We start from the raw sequence: 19,882 nt of genomic DNA on the forward strand, positions 1-19,882 counted from the left end.
TCCCTGGCTGGAATCAAACCGGTGGTACAGTAGATGTTCTCGGAACAGCACTTGGGTCGTGGAAGATTATGTTACTGTAAATCCATTAGAACATACGAACAGATTGGATGTAGGAACATAACTAGAGACCGACTTGCGATGGGATCACACCATCCGTGATCCCAATCCGGGCAGGGGCATAAAGTGTGTGTGTGGGGGGGGAGAGTGGCGCCTTCCCTACTTCTGGCATTCTTGCTCGGATCGTACCCATCTTGGACCTTTATATTGATCTCAACTAGACACCTGTAATGTTTCGTGACTGTATCTTGCACGGTGGCGACAAAATCTGTCTGCAGACAGAAATACGAACAACTGGCACAGTACTCAAAACCGCCTCTGTGGTAGATCCCGCTATAGTAGGTGTCTCCAGGACCCATTTTGTCATGCAAAACAAAATGGGCCTACCAATAATTGGTTGCCAATAGTAGAAAGTAGAGCTATTTTTTCTTCAGAAATACAGTCTTACTGACATAAACATGTTATGACTTGCAAAAAGCAGAATGTATCGGTTTGTCTGTAAATAATGCATTGTGTGCCTCCTATAATATCACTATCTTTATTTGCAAGAGTGCAAAGGAACTGTCAAGTATATCCCGAAGCAGACACCAAAAGTGTGAGTGAATTGAATCTGACACGTTAAATCCACAGGAAAAGATGGCAGTGACCAGAGTACTGCTATGGCGACAGACATCTGCCGGTGAGGGAGGAATGTCTCAGAGTATGAGTGAAGGAAAAGGCCCAAACCCACTCAACTAGGCAGGGCCTGGTAAATTTTGGTTTGGCACTGGACTGCCCTTTTGCACATGCACATGGCCATGGAAACCAATAGTATCTAGTTCTGTTTGAATGAAAACATCCAAAATAGTGGTACTCATATGAGGTAGGATAAATTGGCAAAAAAGCATCTGTTCTGTAGTCTTGGAAATAAACCAGGAAGAAATAGTGAAATGACATAGGGGCCTCTGACACCCGAGCTTGGATCAAAGGTGAGGATAAACTCTGTGCACTGCAAGGAAAAGGATATATTGACACTATATATTTCAAGATATATTATAAGCCTATCACTTATTCTAATGGAATTGCCAACCCAGTGTTAGAGCAGTATGTGGGTTTCCATTCTTGTGTACTGTACAATTCCACATCTTGCATGAGAAGGGTAAAGGAAAAAACTGCATGTCAGTTTATATAAAACACTTGGTCCACTAAAAATGGTGGTTGGTTGGACAGCCATTGGGCGTCCATTTAATCTGGCGTGAGTCATGGCAGTGATTGGCAGTGGGGAGAAAAGACAGGCTCTGTGTTTAGTTTAATGTCAATGCTAATGATGCGGCCTCGGCCCTGCCACTGAGGCTTGGGCGTTTCCCAATGCTTGTTCCTGTTTACACCTCAGCTTTCCTGGAGATTGGCAACTCATCGTCCAGAAGATCCGTGTTCTTCCTGTTCTTTTTAAAAGAAGCAGCAAGTCCAATCTTTTGAGGTAATGGGGGTTAAGGATAAAACTGAACAGACCATCATTCTTCTTTGAACTTGGGCTACAGGTTTCACAGCCTTGTGAAATGGGATTACTATGCACATAGAGGGTTTGCCTTGCCAGCCCAACATCATTATGTTGGCTCTTCCTCTGCTGGAGCTATTAATGCTGGTTTGTTTTTTAAACTACTGTGTTGGGGTTGAAATGACTGGTTTCGGTTACACCACAGCAGAGACAGAGACTAGTGTGCAAGTAAACGAGTTAGAGCTTTTGGCTAAACTTGATGTGCGCCAAGTATGACAGAGTACCAACTAAAACATCAACCTGGCAGATATTGTTAGCTTAGAGGATGGTCGCCTGCGTGCGAGTTTTAGTGTGGTGACAGTGAAACTGCTGCGATTCAAAGTGACTCCAGACTAAACCTGAAGAAATGTTTCCTGACTACAGGGGCTTTCAGGAATACCAGTCTGTCAGCCCACATTTTTATTCCATTTGTAAAACTGAGACCAGGGAGTGCTTCTGTAACTGAGACTAGGGCTGCAGTATATGAGGAAAACGCAATCTGCGATAACGTTGTTGGATATTGCGATAACGATATCATATGCGATAAATAAAGCAGATATTAAAATGTACTCAGTTTTGCCTTTCTGTTGCTTTCAGTATAACACTAAAATTAGGGCTGTCAAACGATAACATTCTTAATCGCGATTAATCGTTGAATTTCTATAGTTAATCGCGATTAATCGCATGTTTTATCACATGATTAAAATTATATTAATTTGCATTTCAGAACAGTTTTTAAGTACATATTAACAATGGAAAGCCATTCTTACCAGTGTATCTTGATTGGGAATTAAATGAATGCAAAGAAAGTGACTTTATGAACTTGATTTTAAGATTTGTATTTGTTTATTATATATTTAATCTAGTCACACATTTGAATTTAACAACAACTTTGAATGCACCACGAGGCTGTAAATTACCAGTTTCATTGAACGCACCGTCTGTGTTTTTCCGACAACGGCAGCTGCAGATTGTTACATCCCGGTGTTGAATCCTCTACAGTGAAATACAGTCACACTTTACACTGTTTAGCGTTAGCTGTCAGCATTTTAACCGTGTTTAATCCAGCTACTAGCTAGTGGTAGGCTAACGTTAGCTGCTGTCGAGTATAGTGTTAACTAGCGTCATGTGCAGCAATGTTTCAGTTTCCTGTAACGTCTGTTTCAGAGCATCAGAGAGAAGAGCAGGCATATCAGTGGCACCAGAATGAGGCACCAGAATGAGGCACCGAAATCGGCGTTGCTATTCCTGCAGCAGCAGGATGTGTTACGAGGAAGTACGGCAAAATAGTAGCCTGTTAGGCACGACGCAAAGTGAAGTGAAAATAAATTAATTAATGGCGGCATGCGATTATTACGATAAAAAAAAATGTACGCATTATGCTCGACCCTTAATCGCATCGCGATTAACGCGTTAATGCTGACAGCCCTAACTAAAATACAACAAATTGTGTATAGAATTAAAAAAAAACGAAAGGATTTTTTTTTTTTTTAACAAAATGAACATTGAACTGAAAACAAAATGCACCTTTTTTTAAAAAAAAAAAAGGTTGACAGTAACAAGTGCAGTTTTCTACTGATACTCTTTCAGCTAACTCAAAAAAAGTCTTTCGTGATGTGTTTATTGCACAAGTTGATATCGACAATAAAAAAATTGTTTTATTGTGCTGCCCTAACTGGGACTATGTCAATATCAACATAAGCTTTATAGTTATCTGCACACTAACTGGGCTTCACATAGCGTAGTCTACATCAGACCCAGCTATAGTGCCTTTCAGTATCTTTCAATACATTTTGTAGCAAGGATATGAGGCCTATGTCTTGGCCTATTCCTGTGATTGTGTTTGAAGGCAACATATTTCAATAGGAAATAGGGGCTGAACAGGCAGAATTATTCCCTCTATCCCCTCCTTTCTTTTAGTCACTGTGGTGAGACTGGATTTAAAAGGTTCAAACTTTGTGGAATTCAGAACATTCAGTGTGTAAACAGGCATCATGAAGAGGGTGCAAGGACCTGACAGTGGACTTAAAAATGTCTGATTGGGGAGACAGATTGTTCATGGCTAGACAGGATGACTAGTGTCCTCTGGGCTGCAGACATTATAGTCATATCAAAGACTAACGCTCAAATTTATATGGCAAGACATAGGCTGGTTGTAAGTGGAGCTTTTTAACCTGAAGCTTACCATCTGCCACAACAAAGGGTGAACAGTTAAAAGATTCCAAGCCAATGTCCAAGCCAGTGGACCCGTGTGAGTCAGATCAAATACATCAGACATCTCACCATGTTGTTTATGTCTTCTAATAGCAAAGATAATGCGCAGCACTTGTGGGACTCCACAAATAGCCCCTATTGCTGTGACTAAGAAGCCTAAGAGGAATGGAGGTGGTAGGGCAAAACTGAGCCAGGAGGACAGAGTTTGGAGGAGGAGAGGAAGAACTTTGTTCACATAATGTAACAACACAACTAATATGTGCTCACAGGAAATTCCAAGTAAATTCCCTCTCCCCTTGGCTGATGTCTCTTTTGGAAGAAAAGAAGAACAAAAAAAAGAAGTTAGGCTTTGAAAAAGAGAGATGGATCGAGCGATCGCACTGAACTGCAGGCTGCAGAGTCTAGTGTGTCGAACGCAGGCGAGCTAGAGAGAGAGAGAGAGAGAGAGAGAGAGAGAGAGAGAGAGAGAGAGAGAGAGAGAGCGCGGCAGTGCCAATAAGAGAAATAAAATGTTATTTTAACGATTACGTTCTAAAGCACAAACAAATAACCATCAAACGCTCAACAGGTGATTTACTGTGGGGACAGAAGCTCTCAGTTTAATTTTCCTCCTCTGTGTAGCCGTAAATGAAAGTAAGTAAGTAAGTAAGTAAGAAAGAAAGATGAAATGTCGTTGCAGTAAGACAATACCTAAGGTTTTTTTTCCCCCCAACATGTTTTTAGATGAAAAGGGGGGGGAGGGGGCACACCGAACTGCAAGCTGCAGAGTGTGTTGACCACCAGCAGCCCTCGCACCATGTCCTGTTGGTTTTCCTAATTTGCCTAATCCGCACAGTTCCAGTGACAAAAATGACCACTAACTTATTGATGGAAATGAGACTTTTGGAGTTCCATTTGTTAAAACGGACTGAAAATTGTGTGTTGAGGTATCTCAGAGGTCAAGAAGCAAGGAAGTGAATTTCACAATTCTGCAAATTTGAAGATGGAAGAACGAAATGTAAATGCAAATGCAGAATCTAACTACATTTAAATCAAGGATTAAAAACCATGCATGACATGACATTTATGCTGATGTCCAATTGTAAAGCTTCCACTTTCACCAGTGGAGTTGTATATTAGAACACCTGGTCAACCATAGTAGACCGTTAGTAGACAGTTCTTTCTAAAGCAGGTGGATCCTTAAAGTTAACTGTAAACTCCTGAAAATATCAAGGAGGGAATTCTGCTTCCTTCAATCATCATGCTCAGTCATCGACCATTATTTAAATATCAACATTACCGAAAGTGGCTCTATTGGCTAAAATTGACTGTGATCCTGTCTATTATAGTGATAATGAATGAGAACACATGCTTATGCACTAGACCCTAACAAATCAAATCGGCCAGGCGTACTGGGCCTATCAATGTTTAAAATACATATTACATTTAAAAACTGGCCCAGATTAATCCCCTTTTTCCATTCAGTTGAATAGTACTGAAAAATGACTTGTACCGTTGATCTCCAGGGCCAGAATCTTCACCAGGTTACTCTAATGAATGTGGTCCTCATGCATGACAAATTAAACCACAGCTCAAAATGAGTGAGCAGCTACAGTATAGCTCTGTGTTGTGGCTTGAAAATGTTCTCACACTCACGATGGCACAGTGTGCCATCTTGCCTGCCAGCTCAGTCCACTTAGTGGTTGAAGTATGTAAAGCACGCCAAAAATCACAGACACCCTTCATTTCCATCTTAAAGAAAGCTGAGCTTTACGGACTTCCTGTCAACAAGAATGGCTAAAGCCTGTGTGGCCTGACCCCGACATGGAGAGATGAGCAGTGCTGGGCACAGGTGTGCAGTGATTTGTGAATGGGATAAATCAGAAGATGTAGTTTTAAGGGTTGATAAAGAGTTTGAAGCAATTACAAAAGCTTTCAAAATTGCATTGCATTAATACAAACATTTATTAAAATGTGTCATTTCAGGAAACACAATGACAGTAAGATTTTACCTGTCTGCAACTGGTTTGGCAATGTTTTCAAATATCTCTTCTTGTTTGGCAGCTTGATCAAATAACTTTAGGAACCTGGACAAAAGTGAAAGGAACAGGCAGAACAGAACAGGTCAGAATATCTAGCTATTATTTCATGTACTACCGTACTATAAAGTAAGTATACGTTGCTGGTTTATCTCAAACATCAAGGCTAAACACAATTAACCACAGCAGTACTGTATAAGCACAAAAAGCAGTCTGTTTAATTCCCCAAGTGGATGAGGAGGAGTTTAGTCATTCTGTTTTCTAACGCAGCCTCAGTCTATCATGTTTTATCCCACAGAAAGATGAGAAATCCGCCCAGGAAGATTGTTAAATGTGGAAATTGTATTTCTATAAGGGCACAAGGGAACCTCCACAGGCTATTATAAGACTATGTGGTTTTTTAAAGGCTCTCAGTGTCCACTGCTTTCTGACTCCCTAACTGTGAATTTAGGGCTTGGAAGCGTGGCATGGGCCCTGCCCGGAGGGTATATAAGGCTGCAGCTTTCACCACCAGCGTTAAACAGATGTTCTGGCTCTGCACTGAGAGAACTGGTGGATGAATTATTCATGGGAAAAGTTTTCATGCAGCTTTGAGAGCGTAGATTCTGGTGGGAAACACACCATCCTCTATGTTGTATGTTATCTTTATGTATTCCTAACTCTACAGTTACACCACTCCTGCAGATTCTAGCTTAAGCATAACTGAAAATCAAGAGCTGAAGTGGTCATCTACAAGATTCTTGCTTTTCACAATTTTAGCATACACAAGAGAAGGCCATTGATTGGGAATTCTGCACAAACTTAAGACTGTAGCTAAATATACTGACAGTATAAAGCCACTGCATGTAGACTGAATGCAGTTCAATTTCTTATTGATGTTATTTTTATTTCTATAAAGAAACTGCTGCTGGTTTTTACATTAAAGACTAAACAGATCAGAAAATATAAATATAAAAGCTTTCACTGGCTTTAAGAGAAGTACAGCCATTTGTAGATAGAGAACATTATTATAGTGGAATTTAAAGACCCCACCAGTTAAATTTACTTAGGCCAAATTAGTTGGCTAATTTGTGAAATGAAGCATATGGAAGGTTTTATAGATACAAATACAGCTACCTAACACTCTACCTGAACTTGTAGCACTCCCTCTTGTTATTAACAAAGCCATCAGCCAAGTCCTTGGGCACCAGAAACTCCAAAGAAGCACCTGTCTTCTCATCATTGTCCACAGAGTACACCTGAGGGAGCCAGAGACAACAGTAGAGTCAGTCCTACATTGGAGCAAGGCTTACAGACTGCTGTTTATTATCACAGAGCAAAGTAGAGGGTTAATTCACGACAAGAGATTATTTGTGAAGTATTTGAGAGTAGCCATATATAGGAATCCATCTACTCTTCTGAAAGAGTTCTCCTATGTTGTATGACTTGTATGCTGTTAGGGTATGTGGTCCCATACATGCAGCCCAATTTAAACACAAAAAAACAATACCTTATGTCTAGGTCTAGAATATAAGTTTAGCCACTTGTGGTTTGGAAATGAAAAAGCTGGAGTTTATGAAGTATATCCTGCGGAACGCAATAGAAACAGGCAACCATGATCAGTGTGCATTGTAGGCAAGCTCTGCAATTTAACCTCCGCTCACCAAAGCCTCAGGGGAGACTGTAGAACATTAAACCAATATAGAAAGAGCTCTAATTGTGGAGGCCATTTAAAGTAAGGCTGGCTGGGTCAATGTAAACAACTGCACTCTCGACATATGTTCTGGCATATGTTTCCACTGGGCACTGATGCAATTACAAGTCCCCAGGGTTCAAGGAATAAAAGATTTAAAAAAAAAAAATTATTGGATTGTCACTCAGTCAGCAGTATCGCCTACTGACCACCACTGTTCTGTTGTCAGATCTAAAAAAAAAAAAAAAAAAAAAGCCCCAAGGAGGTAGCTGTGCTCATTTAATTTTGCTGGATATTGTCAGCTCAAGCTAAAGTGCTACAGAAACCCTCTTCCATCAGCTGTTGTGCTCAGACAATAAACTGGGGTTTACAGAGGGGAATAGTGCTGCCAGGGATATGAACTTTTTTTATATGTGAATCCAATAAAGAGGGCCCTTATCTGATCGTAAGTGAACACTAGTATCCATGTGTGTACTTCATTGCAAAAAAAAACTTTGGTTGGTTGATATTATTGTATAAGCTTGCCACTATTTGACACCAGCCCTATATTTAAAATCGGATACTGGCTCAGTATGTTTCTCCTTGATGACAGTGATGCACTTTACAGAATACACATTCATTATGTGGATAACTCGACATTGGTTGTCACTGGGAACCTCTTGAACTGAATCTAATACAACCACTTTAATATCAAATATGGTCTGAAAATGGCATCTCCATTTTCCACAAATAAAATGGAGGGTGAAACAGAGAAAACGTTCGTTTTTAGCACATAACACGTTTTGGACTCCAAAAGACGCATTTAGCAGTGGATAAATAAAGTGTGGTCACTTTACCATGTTTCGGAATTTTTAGGTTACTTGCTGTATGGAGTAACTTAGTGATTTCTGATATTTTGGCATGTCACAGCAAGGAAAGCACAGGTGTAAGTAAAAACATTAATTGCATTCCATTCAGGTGTGCAAGTTCCAGGGCCCTGGTACTGTATTGTAAGTTATTGATTACTTGAATGATTTATCCTGCAATTTTAATTGCATTTCTGTTGTGTCTGTTGTCTGTTGTGAAAACATTACGATAATTGTAGAAAATGTAACGTTTTGAGTAGTATTATGTCGAGGCAGGTGTGCGTGCTTCGTACTTAGGGAGGCCTGGTTAGGAAAAACGCCACCATTAGCTAGCTAGCTAGCTTAATAAGCCCTGTCTATCGTTATTCACTCACTGAGTTGAGTTTAAATGTTGTTTTAGTTGTCCACTTACCGTTTTAGTTTTCTCAGTGGGTTTAATGCGACCATATATCTGTATCGTCTGTTTCACCATTTTTTAGGCTAGAAATGGAAAGGAAGTTGCTTAGTGTGTTGTTGGTGTCACTTGTAGTTAGCTGGTTGGTGTCGGCGCTGGGCTCTTTGATGTTTGTTTGAGTCGGTTGCTAGGTGACAGTGGTCACCTCCACCGAAAAAAGATCGTCTATATTTCTGAAGATGGTTCATCAGAGCAAAGCAACCTTTCCTTCTATCCTTCTCATTCTCTTATTTTTCACAAATGACTGATGGTAGGAGTCAGAGCCAGTTCAGAGATGTCCAGGTACGAGTGTGTGAAGGAGGGAGCATGTGAATAGCATTAAAGAAATAGTTACAGGTAAAAAATAAAACAGGCATTCATAGCTGTTCTATGTTCTTTTGATGTGTGTTAGTCTCTACTAAGCAGTTGTTTTGTATATCTAAGAGAAAAGGTCACTGCGGGTTCAGTGACTCATTCAGAAGTGTTTTCAGCAGCACTGTAGGCACTCCCCACACATACTGTAAGGGCAGGTTACTGGCTTAATAAGGGCAGTTTCTCATAATAGGTGCAACCACAATCGACAGATTGATAGATATATTAGAAAATAAGAAATGCTGTGTCTACCACATACCTGCTGTGTCTGTAGGTGCAGTAGCTACATGTTGCATAAAAACCTTTAAAAATAAACTAAAAACGTAACTGTGTGTGTGTGTGTGTGTGTGTGTGTGTGTGTGTGTGTGTGTGTGTGTGTGTGTGTGTATTTTGTGCATGATGTGAGGCTAAAAGAGGTGGAATGCAGTAGTCTTTCAAGGTACAAGCCCGTTTGCATTCATGGACAAATACACACAGACACGCAAATAATATTGCACCTGTCTTGCAACTTTCATTGCTGTGGTTGAAGTTGACTTTGCCAGTTTTTTAATAATACCACTTATATTACCTCTTACCTGCACAGTATGATGCTAACAAAGAACACTGGCAGAGGTTATATAAGAGTGCAGGCATCTGTGGCCGGGTTGCCTCAGTGGGTAGAGCAGACGCACACATACTGAGAGGTTTATGCCTCGACGCAGAGGTCCAGGGTTCGAGTCCGGCCTGTCTTCCCCCTCTCTCTCCCCTTTCTCACCTAGCTGTCCTATCAAATTAAAGGTGACAAAGATCAAACAAATTAAAAATAAAAGTGCATGCATCCACCAGGAAAAAGCACAACATGCTCTCTCTCTTATATGGAACAGAAATGAACTGATTTAAACAGAGCCATGTAATGTATTTGGGAATGAGGGTAGAGGAGGGGAGGTGGGGGATGGTGGGTGGCTTTGACCCTATCTCCAATTTCTGTTTCTGGTATTTCACCTGAACCCTGTATGTCTCCCAAATATAGCCGACCAGGAGGCCTACTCCCAAGCTGCACACCAGACAGCGTACCAGGAAGACTGCATGGTTTCACGGTGGCATTCAGGAGAATGTATCATGTTTGTTTCAGTGCATTCCTTGGTGCCACAGAAAATGCTTCTTGTGTGGTTTCTTGTGTGTGTGTGTGTGTGTGTGTGTGTGTGTGTGTGTGTGTATGTGCACATGTGTGAGTGTGCGTGTGTGTGTGCACAGTTTGATTTAAATGTGTACATAATCATATACCAAGTTTGCCTCTACAGTATTACTCTTGTCGCTTGTCAACATCAATTATAAATAGCCAAGATTTAAAAAAAAATCTAAAATCTAAATACTACTAAATGAAAGCCTTGTCCCCTATGTCTACCATAATACATACTTGTCCTTTTCCCAAAGAAAACATTTTTGTTACTTTCAAAATGAGGTATGAAGTCCACACATAACTTATTAGGACAACAAAAACAGTTTCATGAGAGGATGTGTTTCACATGGTCCTGCATCCCTTCAGGTTAGACTGTGTGTGTTTGGGATAGTTACAATGGGCAGGGGCTCTGTGAGCAGACAGTGCATCCTTTCAGAGGATTGTTGCTGACATGTTGGTGTTCACGTTTGGTTCGAGCAGCCATCAGGCAGGTACTGCTAGCCTTGCATGGCTGAACAAAAGCCGTGTTAGTAGAACCCTGGAGCAGTAAAAACAAAGAGAGGCAACATCTTCACAGGTCTTTCACAGGCTGTAACACACAACTGACTAAACTGTCTCAACAGACTCCAGTTCAGTTTCATTGTAAACCATGTTGATACACATCAGCTTTGCACACCAGCTATTACCAGATGCATGTTAAGACAAATATGCTGTAGGTAATTTTGCTAAATTAGCCCAGAGAATAGAACTACAGTAGTAAAAGCTGGTTTTTTTTCAGGTTACCTGACTTTTCAAGCTACAACTGGCAGAACCTTGGAGCTGAGAGCAAAAGTAATAAAGTCTTCTGTGCCACATAATCTAAATGTGAAAATAGATGCTTTTCAGTTTAATCGAATAGGTTATTAAATGTATTCACCCATGGTCTTTGTCCAATATCTTTGTGTTTTTTTTGTTTTTGATATTGCATATGAATTTAAGTATTATTTCTGATCCTCTGTATTGTCTATGCTTTACACAGAAAGTCCTTCAGAAAGGAGTACTGTCACTATATGTTCAGTCATATGGTTGCCAATATCTTAACCGGCTCCACAGTATGAACCACATGCATTACAGTGGGACCAAATCAAATACTTTGTCTTGCACTTGTGGACACTGGAGGCAGTGATGTGACAGTATGCCATCTGGAATATTGCACAGTGGTGTTAGACAACCCTGTGTTGACATTATCTTTCTTAAAGATTGTATCACATGGTATAAGCCGTGCATAAGCATACAAAATGCAACCTTTGAGCCCATGAGTTCCTAGGAGGAGGCAACCACGTCCACTTTCTACAAAACAATTATACAGTGTAGTTAAATCTGTTTCCTTGACGGAAAAGTGCATGCAGTAAACACCAACCAAGGGCTGGACTAGGCTTGTTAGAGAGCTGTGAACTTTCTTTTAATATCCTGTTTTGGTCCATGTGTTGTCTTTAGCTGTAGCTGACATAGTTGTGGTTTTACCCCAAAGGAGGCAACCAACTGTACTGCATGAGTCCGACACACGGAAACAGCTCAAAATCTGGATGCAAGACATTTTTACTCTTGTGACAAAGTTGTGTATGCATGCAAACCACACTGAATTCTTTCCTTTGGCAAAGCAAATTAAATTAAAAGTAATTTCCTTGATTCTTAAAAAATGATTTCTCGTAATTGTGACGCTTGTTCCTCTTTCATCTGTCTTATCTCCTGTGTTGGGTTCACAGGAAGATCAGGTGAAAAAGTAATTGTCACAATGGAAACGTCACCATGATTAATACACATAATGGCATGTGCAAGCATGCATGCCTGCATACACTCAGACACACACATCACACAATACATGCTTCATCAACTCTGAAAGGAGTGAGTTACAGTAAATACTGTGGATACTGAGAAAGGTTGACGTTCTTTGCTTTAAGTACATTTCAAAAACCAGTTTTTTCAGTCATCTTTGCCAACAATTGACACTTTTGTCTCTAAGCGCTGGCCTGGCAGTTAATCAAAAAGGTGTGCTCAGTGTCAGAGGATTTCAGCCTGTTTGTGAGTGCATGCAGCGCTCTCCTGACAGACTGCTCGGTTAAGCTTGTGGTTGTGATTTTGTTTGGATATTTGCAAGACAACCCAGTACCCACTTCAATACATGTACTATTACAACAGGATCAAACGTGCTGCAGTATGCCAAAGTGTCATGTGGTGGCGATCTGAAAATGATCCAAACAGGAAAAGCAGATAGAAGGAGGAACATTTGTTATTTCTGTACAGATGTCACACATGTTGCCATCACATTACCCAGTCACCCTTGAATACCATTCAGCACGCATTTTTACATCTCATCTTCTTCATCTCCAGCCCCATTTGATAAATGCACAGAGGTGGGTTAGACACTAACAGTACTTGCCACTACTTGCTTACAGCATCAACAGTAGCCTGCCAACCAAGCAGAGCAATACACAAGCAGTTTGTGAGAGTATTTGCGTTTCTCTGCATGTGTGCCGTCATTTATATGCATGTGTGGGTATGAACAGAAAACCCAAGTCTACCAAGCTGTAAACACTATACCCTCCACAGCTCCTGGCTAATCAATCCCTTAGAAAAGCATCTTGGCGTTGCTTTCAAACAGAATGGTGGCCAGGCCATTATTACAGAGTAGGGGAAGATGATGCTTCAGTTAAGTAGCTGCCTCTCTGTGGCTTAGTGGTTGAGGTTAGATAGATTCCATAGGATGATATGTTGCTCTGTATTTGTGTGTGTGTGTGTGTGTGTGTGTGTGTGTGTGTGTGTGTGTGTGTGTGTGTGTGTGTGTGTGTGTGTGTGTGTGTGTGTGTGAGTTCTATCTGAGGGTGGCCACAGAGGCTTAGTGGTAGAATGCCGAGATGCTCCTTTAACCAAAAGGACGATTAGAGACAAGCTTTTGCTGCTTTGATACCTTGCTTATACTGTAAGCCACTGAGTGTCATCACACACACACACACACACACACACACACACACACACACACACACACACACACATGAAATATGCATACACATATACATACCCAATGGTGGATGGAAAATCATGTTTTGAACACTGGGAACGTGGTCACTATGTTTATTGCGAGAAAAAAACATCAAATACAGAGTTACCATCAAAAAGATGCATACGCATAACACCACCTTCATATTCAGTTCTTACCATCTCAACTGCATTGGAGATGGCTGCAGTTACATCTGCATACACCACATTTACGTAGCTATATTGAGCCAGCCTGGGAAAGGTTAATTTTTAACACCAGCGCAAGTGCTTGAGTCAGAGAAGGAATAGTTGTAAGAAAGTTATTTTCAGAGTGAATAACTGTTATGGTAGCTGTGGTGAAAGTGGGTCAGCCCATGCAATGACCTATATATGTAAGTTAGCGCATAGAGTGTATGTATTCTATTTTTACCATGTCACCACTGGTCTTAAAAATGTAGCAGAAGCAATAAGTTCCAGTGCCCATACTTTTTTTATATTAGTAGTTGGGGGTATTATTCTCATCAATAAAATGTTGAATGAGTTAAAAGCATAGATCTTTCCCTTTCTGCTGCCTTTCCCTGTGCTGTGTCTTGGAACAGGCTTAATGAGAGCTGTGAGACTGAATCCGCTAAATAAAAACAACGAGCTGAAAGATGCTAAAATGGACTGTAGAGCTCAGGGGAACTACAGAGTTGATGACAATTCACTGTGGGTTTATCTCTAATGATTCCTCTCACATAATTATACATAGGGTCCTATCTTGCACTCGGCGCAGCGCAGCACAAAGCCCGACACAAGTGTCTTAGCTAGTTTAAGACCAACGCAGTTGTCAATTTCCCGTCCAGCGCCCGGGAAATAGCAAATGCACCTGCGCCCATCTTCGCGCCCATGGGCGTGCTGGTCTTACAGGGAGGTGTGTTCAGGTGCATTCTGGGTGTATTGCTATCTTGAGGCAGCGGGAAGTGATCACGCTATTGACCAACAAAAACCTGGTCTAAAGTCAACAGTGCAGCATTTCATTATTATTTTAACAGTGAATTAGTAAAATGCGTCTAGGCTCGTGCACAGCGCGCACACACTATGTTTGACACACACACACACACACACACACACACACAGGGAAGCGCAGCAGTACACAAACATGCAAAAGATTACAAATAAAAATATTACGGTGCAAATCCGCCATCATAATAGCAATGCGCCAAGGTACAAACGCGCCTGGCTTTTAAAGGGAATGGGAGATGACACTCTGATTGGTGTATTGCACGTTACGCCCAAAACACTAAGTACAACCCTTTTGAACCATGCGCCCGGCACACAGATCCTTTTTCCCGCTGTCAAACTAGCAAAATTGTATTTGGACACCCAGCTACGCCATGTGCTTAGATCGTTAAAATAGGGCTCATAGTCATTTGTTTCGCTACAGAACAAAATATTGATTAGTGCAGCTTTAATGACAAGATGTCTTCCAGACTAAACTGCAAGTCTAACTGTACAATGTATATATATATATATATATATATATATATATATATATATATATATATATATATATATATATATATATATATATATATATATATATCGCTTTCAGTATAAGTACATTGTGTATATAGTTATATTTTAATCTAATTTCAGTTATGGCCAGAAGCAGCGCTAACCAAAGTGCTGAGTGTCTATCTCAGGCAGTCAGCAGTGGTGTCCATGCTATTTACGTCTGGGGTTTCAGCAGCTCTCCTGCCTTCCCCTCCAGGGCACAGCTTTCTGGTCAGTAGCTGTGTCCCAGGGAATTCTTTAGGGCTTTGGTTATGTGTTATTCTCTGAGGCTTCTGCCCTCTGTTATGCTAGCTAGGCCCAGGCATATCAAACTTCAGTCTGCATTCCTGAAATACTGTTTATGATTTTCCAAGAGTCAAAGACCAGTAACATTGTGGGATGGATTTGGGGATAAGCAAGAAGTGACATTTAGCAATTTTTTTAAATTTTTTTTTTTAAATCTGTCAGCATGTTTGTTTTCCTGTCAGTATGAAGAACAGTCAAGCAAATATGAAATGGAGAAGTATATGCTTTTGAATGATTTGTTTACGAATGCTTTGCTGTGCCGTGTTTGCTGCACTCGTAAAGAGTTCTGTTTCACTGCAGGCAGAATAGCATTTACTATTTCCATGAGGCAATCTTAATGTAAAATGCAATCCAGAGTAGGAAGAGAAAGGCTTATTTTATATTTAATAACATCCCATAACATGGCAATGCCTTTGCCAAGTAATTGTTTGTCAAAGGGGTCACTTAGGGAAAGATGAAATAAAAAGGAAGTGCAAAAAGAAATGCTTGAACTTGACACATTTTCTTGTCAGTATTTAAATGTCGCAATATTATCAAAATTAACTGATACATTTTAAAGCCACATTTCCTCCAGTAGCTTTGCTTTGCATTTTGCAAAACATAATTCCAGGTGTTAAGGAAAAACTCAGGAGCAGCACAACCCATTTCAAAATGTGAAGAAGATTCGGGAGACCTTGATGAATTACACAGGAGAATTTAATGAATTCCCAATTGAGGAGAATTTAGGATTACACAGTACAGTGTGGTGTGTTCCTGAAGGTGTATTTAAACTCATGCTGGAGGCATAAGTTTAGCTGAACCTTCAATGTAAACAAAGATATTGCAGGTGCCTGATACACAGAAAGCCTAGTTCATCTCTCTCTCTCTCTCTCTCTCTCTCTCTCTCTCTCTCTCTCTCTGTGGCAGGCCCACTGATTTCCAAAGGGAGACAGTCCTGAAACAAAACATTTCCTTATCATGCAGCTGCCTATATTCCCTGAATCTATGGAGACACAAAATTGAAGTACTCCTCTGCCTGCAAAGATTATGAGGTTATGTTGGACACTGACCTGAACGTAGTCTATATCCACGACGTTCCCCTTCCGGGATGGGTCTGTTGCCGCTGGAAATTCCGCCGTATGTCACTCTTTACGGCCGGATGTCCGTTACCTTCCGCTTTCTTTATGTTGGAATTTTAAACTCCATCGATTTATGAGGACTATGGTTAACTGCTCCTCAGATCTCTGCAGGGTAAATCCAGTCAGCTAGCTAGACTATCTGTCCAATCTGAGTTTTCTGTTGCACGACTAAAACAACCTTTGAACGTACACATGTTCCACCAAAACAAGTTCCTTCATCGAGGCTATTTTGCAGAGGGGCTCCGTCCGGCGCGTAGCACCGCCCGTGATGATTGTGATTGGTTTAAAGAAATGCCAATAAACAAGAGCACGTTTTTCTCCCATCCTGGAATGCTGTGTGGACTAGCCAGACCCTCCTCCGCAGCGCTGTGGAGGAAGGTCTGCTATGCGAGACTAACCTTAACGAGAGTGAATTCAAAAGCTGGAAATTCCACCACAACAGGTAAATGACCAGGTTTCTGGCCCCACTAGTGATTTTCACTATTCACACATGCACTACATTCAAGAACATTTCCGTCTTGCACCTTTTCACACATGCCAAGGCAACAGATGGTGCAAGGGAGAAGAAGACGAAGAAGAAGATGGGGCAAGGCTGCATGTACTGCACGTGTATGCAGTGGAAAACGTCTCTTATTACTTTTAGGAACATGGCGGGCGAGGAGCTGTTTTTGTCCTGTGCGAATGTTCTTGTAATGTATTTAATATTCAACAAGTTTGCGGGACAAGTAATGTTTTTTTGTGATCTACTTGAACCACAAACACACCTTCCAAACATTAAAAGGAACCTGAACACTTCAGGGATAGATTGTATGTGTAAAAATGGCTTACTGTAACACAGCCTATTACTTGTTCTTAAGAATTATATGGAGTTATATTTCCTGCTGTCAGTAATTATTATGTTATCACATAACTCTCTTTGTTGGTCTCCTGATAAAAGCTTGAAAAATACTCATCAAAGTAATTCTCAAACTATTGCCGGCATGTACTGATGCATTTGTTTGGAAAATCTGATGCATGCCTTCTCCTTTTATAGCAGCTCTCGTGCTTGGCATTTTTAGCAAGGGGTCATTTTTAGACCATTGTTGCATAATGGACATTATGTCGAGAGTTTTTTATTGATTGCAGACCACCAAATCTCTCTTGTCTCTTACTTTAGACCCTTGGAATTCATCTTGAGCAATCTGTGTAAATAACCGCTGAACAACAAACGTTTCTTCAGTCTTTATTTTCTCCTTTCTCAATTCCTCAGACATGTGTGTACATTTTTCTGAAAATATCTTTTGGGAAAGATGTTTGTGAATGTATTCTGATGGAAAAGGCTGTAAGCTTTTCTTATACACAGTATGTGCACAGTACATGCTTGTCAATTGAATCTCCCTCCCCACTCCTCCCTCCTGTCTATTCCTTCCATCTGCTCCACCTCTCTATCCCAGCTGCATGTGGTCAGGAGTTTGGACAGTGGGCAAGGACATGGCTGGGCGCTCCTGCTGACCTGGTGGTGCTTGGCTGTGGGGAAAGTGGGTGGATTAGGCCTTCCCTCCATGGGTCTAAATGGCCCGAAGCTCTGAACGCAGAGCTAACCACTCTTACTGCACAGTATAAATAGAACAAATAGGGGTTGAGAGAGCCCACATCTTTAGTTCTCAACTGTCAAGCAGATAGGAAAGGCAGGAGCATGAAGAACAAAGCAACACAGAGAATGTGTATATAATGAAAACATACAGTAAGTAATGTTATTAAGAAGTGGAATTTCCTTGTAGGTTGCAGTGGAAGAAGGATAGGGTGTACAGGAATGGAGAGAAAATAAATGGATATGAACTGAGAGACAGGGTTGAAAGAGCACTAGACGGATTATTTGCAGCTGGAATGACAAACGTACTCACTAAAAGAACTGTAATGTATTGAGAAAAATTGGCAGAATTACACTAAATCCACTTTCTCCATCTTTCGGAGTGATGACCGGCAAGAGCCAGCAACTTTCTGTCCAAATCCATATCCCAACACAAGCCAAGTCCAGGTGATGGTTCAGCACACATACAGCGGTGTGTAAGAATTGCGGGAATGCTAACTGTAACGAGCTGAGTGGGAATTTGACACGAGAGCCCCTGTAGATCCGTTGAATTCCTGCTGACGTGGGGGATTCTAGCATCTAAATTCCTCTCCTCCGCAGTGTGGTTACAATGTTACAATGAAATACCTTGCTGTGCTGAACTCTACTGCCTTTGAAGTCCTATTCAGGACTGTGTGTTGGGCTACTGTCGGTGCATGCCATTCCTCATACAATAAGCTGTGTTATGTCACTGTTACCGCTGGTCTGTCGCACCGGAGGAGGCCAATCCATGCTCACATCGACTCAGCCAAAAGAGTTCTAGTTTTGAAAAGGGCAGGTAAGTCAGATTGGATGCATGACGAAAAACCACAAAGTGGTCTTGAATGCTTTACCACGCAGATCATATGTTTTGATAAAAATATTATTGCTATGCACTATTGACCACTTGGTTACATAATGCTATAAATGCAAACAGTGGGACTCCAGCAGACATCATGTCTCATTATCATTTAGTGTCTGTGGCACAAATAGAAATGGGGACAGTTAATTGAGGATATTTCCATAGCAACAGTGGGTTTCTGTATTGATTAGTAGCAATGTGTCACTTTCAATTAGGCCATACTGAAGAGATTAGAGTGTGTATGTGAGGATTCTGCTTCATTTTTTTTTCTTCTACTGCCCAGAGGGCAGTGCAAAGTTCCATTTCTTCTCTAGCTAGAAATCCATATTTCTGCCAACATCAGTGTCCATGTAATGGCTTTGCAATGATATTGCTTTTAAACTCTTAAACGCGCGCACAAACACACACACACACACACACACACACACACACACACACACACACGCACACACACACACACACACACACACACACACACGCACACACACACACACACACACACACACACCCACAATCTGTTTAAGCATAAACCGAGGAGATAATAGCTCCACTGCTCCAAAGCCCAAATGGAGAAGCATATGTAGACTTTATTGACAGCCAGGAAATGAAAGCAAACGTATCACACGAGGCAGAAATAAAACAGAGAAGAATCTTATTGATTCTCAGATTTTGTACTATAGTCACCACAATGCATGTAGGGAAAATGAGAATGATGGAGGGGTTTAAAGAGGAAGGGAAAACACATAAAAGATGACTCTGCATCCTCGCAAGCTAATGCAGAAGTTTTGTTGAAAGTGTAATTTTGTCCTTCTGCCTTTGAACGCCATCACAGAGGTTACAGGGAGATACAGAAAATTGTGTGTGTGTGTGTGTGTGTGTGTGTGTGTGTGTGTGTGTGTGTGTGTGTGTGTGTGTGTGTAAAATGAGAGTAGACAAAAACCAGCAGAGCATGCAGTTTGATGGATAATAGAGGGCCTCTGTGTTATGTTAGACTGCGCTGTCCAGAGCATGTCAGGTGAGGAGAAACAGGATGTTTGCTGTAAATGAGGGCAACACTGGCTATTCTCTGTTTGAATTTGTAACCATGCGTCTCTTCTGTAGGATCACAAAAACACTACCTTCCAAATGGCAATGAAAGACAGAGTATTGTGTCTTTGATATTCCAGCGTCA

The 19,882-nt window shown here is 41.0% G+C and overlaps 1 protein-coding gene across 4 annotated transcripts in view; it reads right to left on the bottom strand.

Annotated features, from left to right (window-relative positions):
* kif6 (kinesin family member 6) overlaps positions 1–8,904 on the bottom strand; it is a 67,774-nt gene extending 58,870 nt beyond the window's left edge. For all 4 annotated transcript variants that reach the window (XR_004108809.2, XM_031321409.2, XM_031321408.2 and 1 more), the window contains exons 1-3: positions 8,735–8,904; positions 6,934–7,043; positions 5,779–5,853 (exon numbers count right to left, since the gene is read on the bottom strand). Coding sequence is in view for 3 of the 4 variants with exons in the window: in XM_031321409.2 (XP_031177269.1) it covers positions 5,779–5,853; positions 6,934–7,043; positions 8,735–8,794 (245 nt within the window). In the remaining variant the exon portion in view is untranslated. The remainder of the gene's footprint in view (positions 1–5,778; positions 5,854–6,933; positions 7,044–8,734) is intronic.
* Between the last annotated feature and the right edge of the window lie 10,978 nt (positions 8,905–19,882).

Source organism: Sander lucioperca, chromosome 18 (genome assembly GCF_008315115.2).
Source record: "Sander lucioperca isolate FBNREF2018 chromosome 18, SLUC_FBN_1.2, whole genome shotgun sequence".
Lineage (NCBI taxonomy): Eukaryota > Metazoa > Chordata > Actinopteri > Perciformes > Percidae > Sander > Sander lucioperca.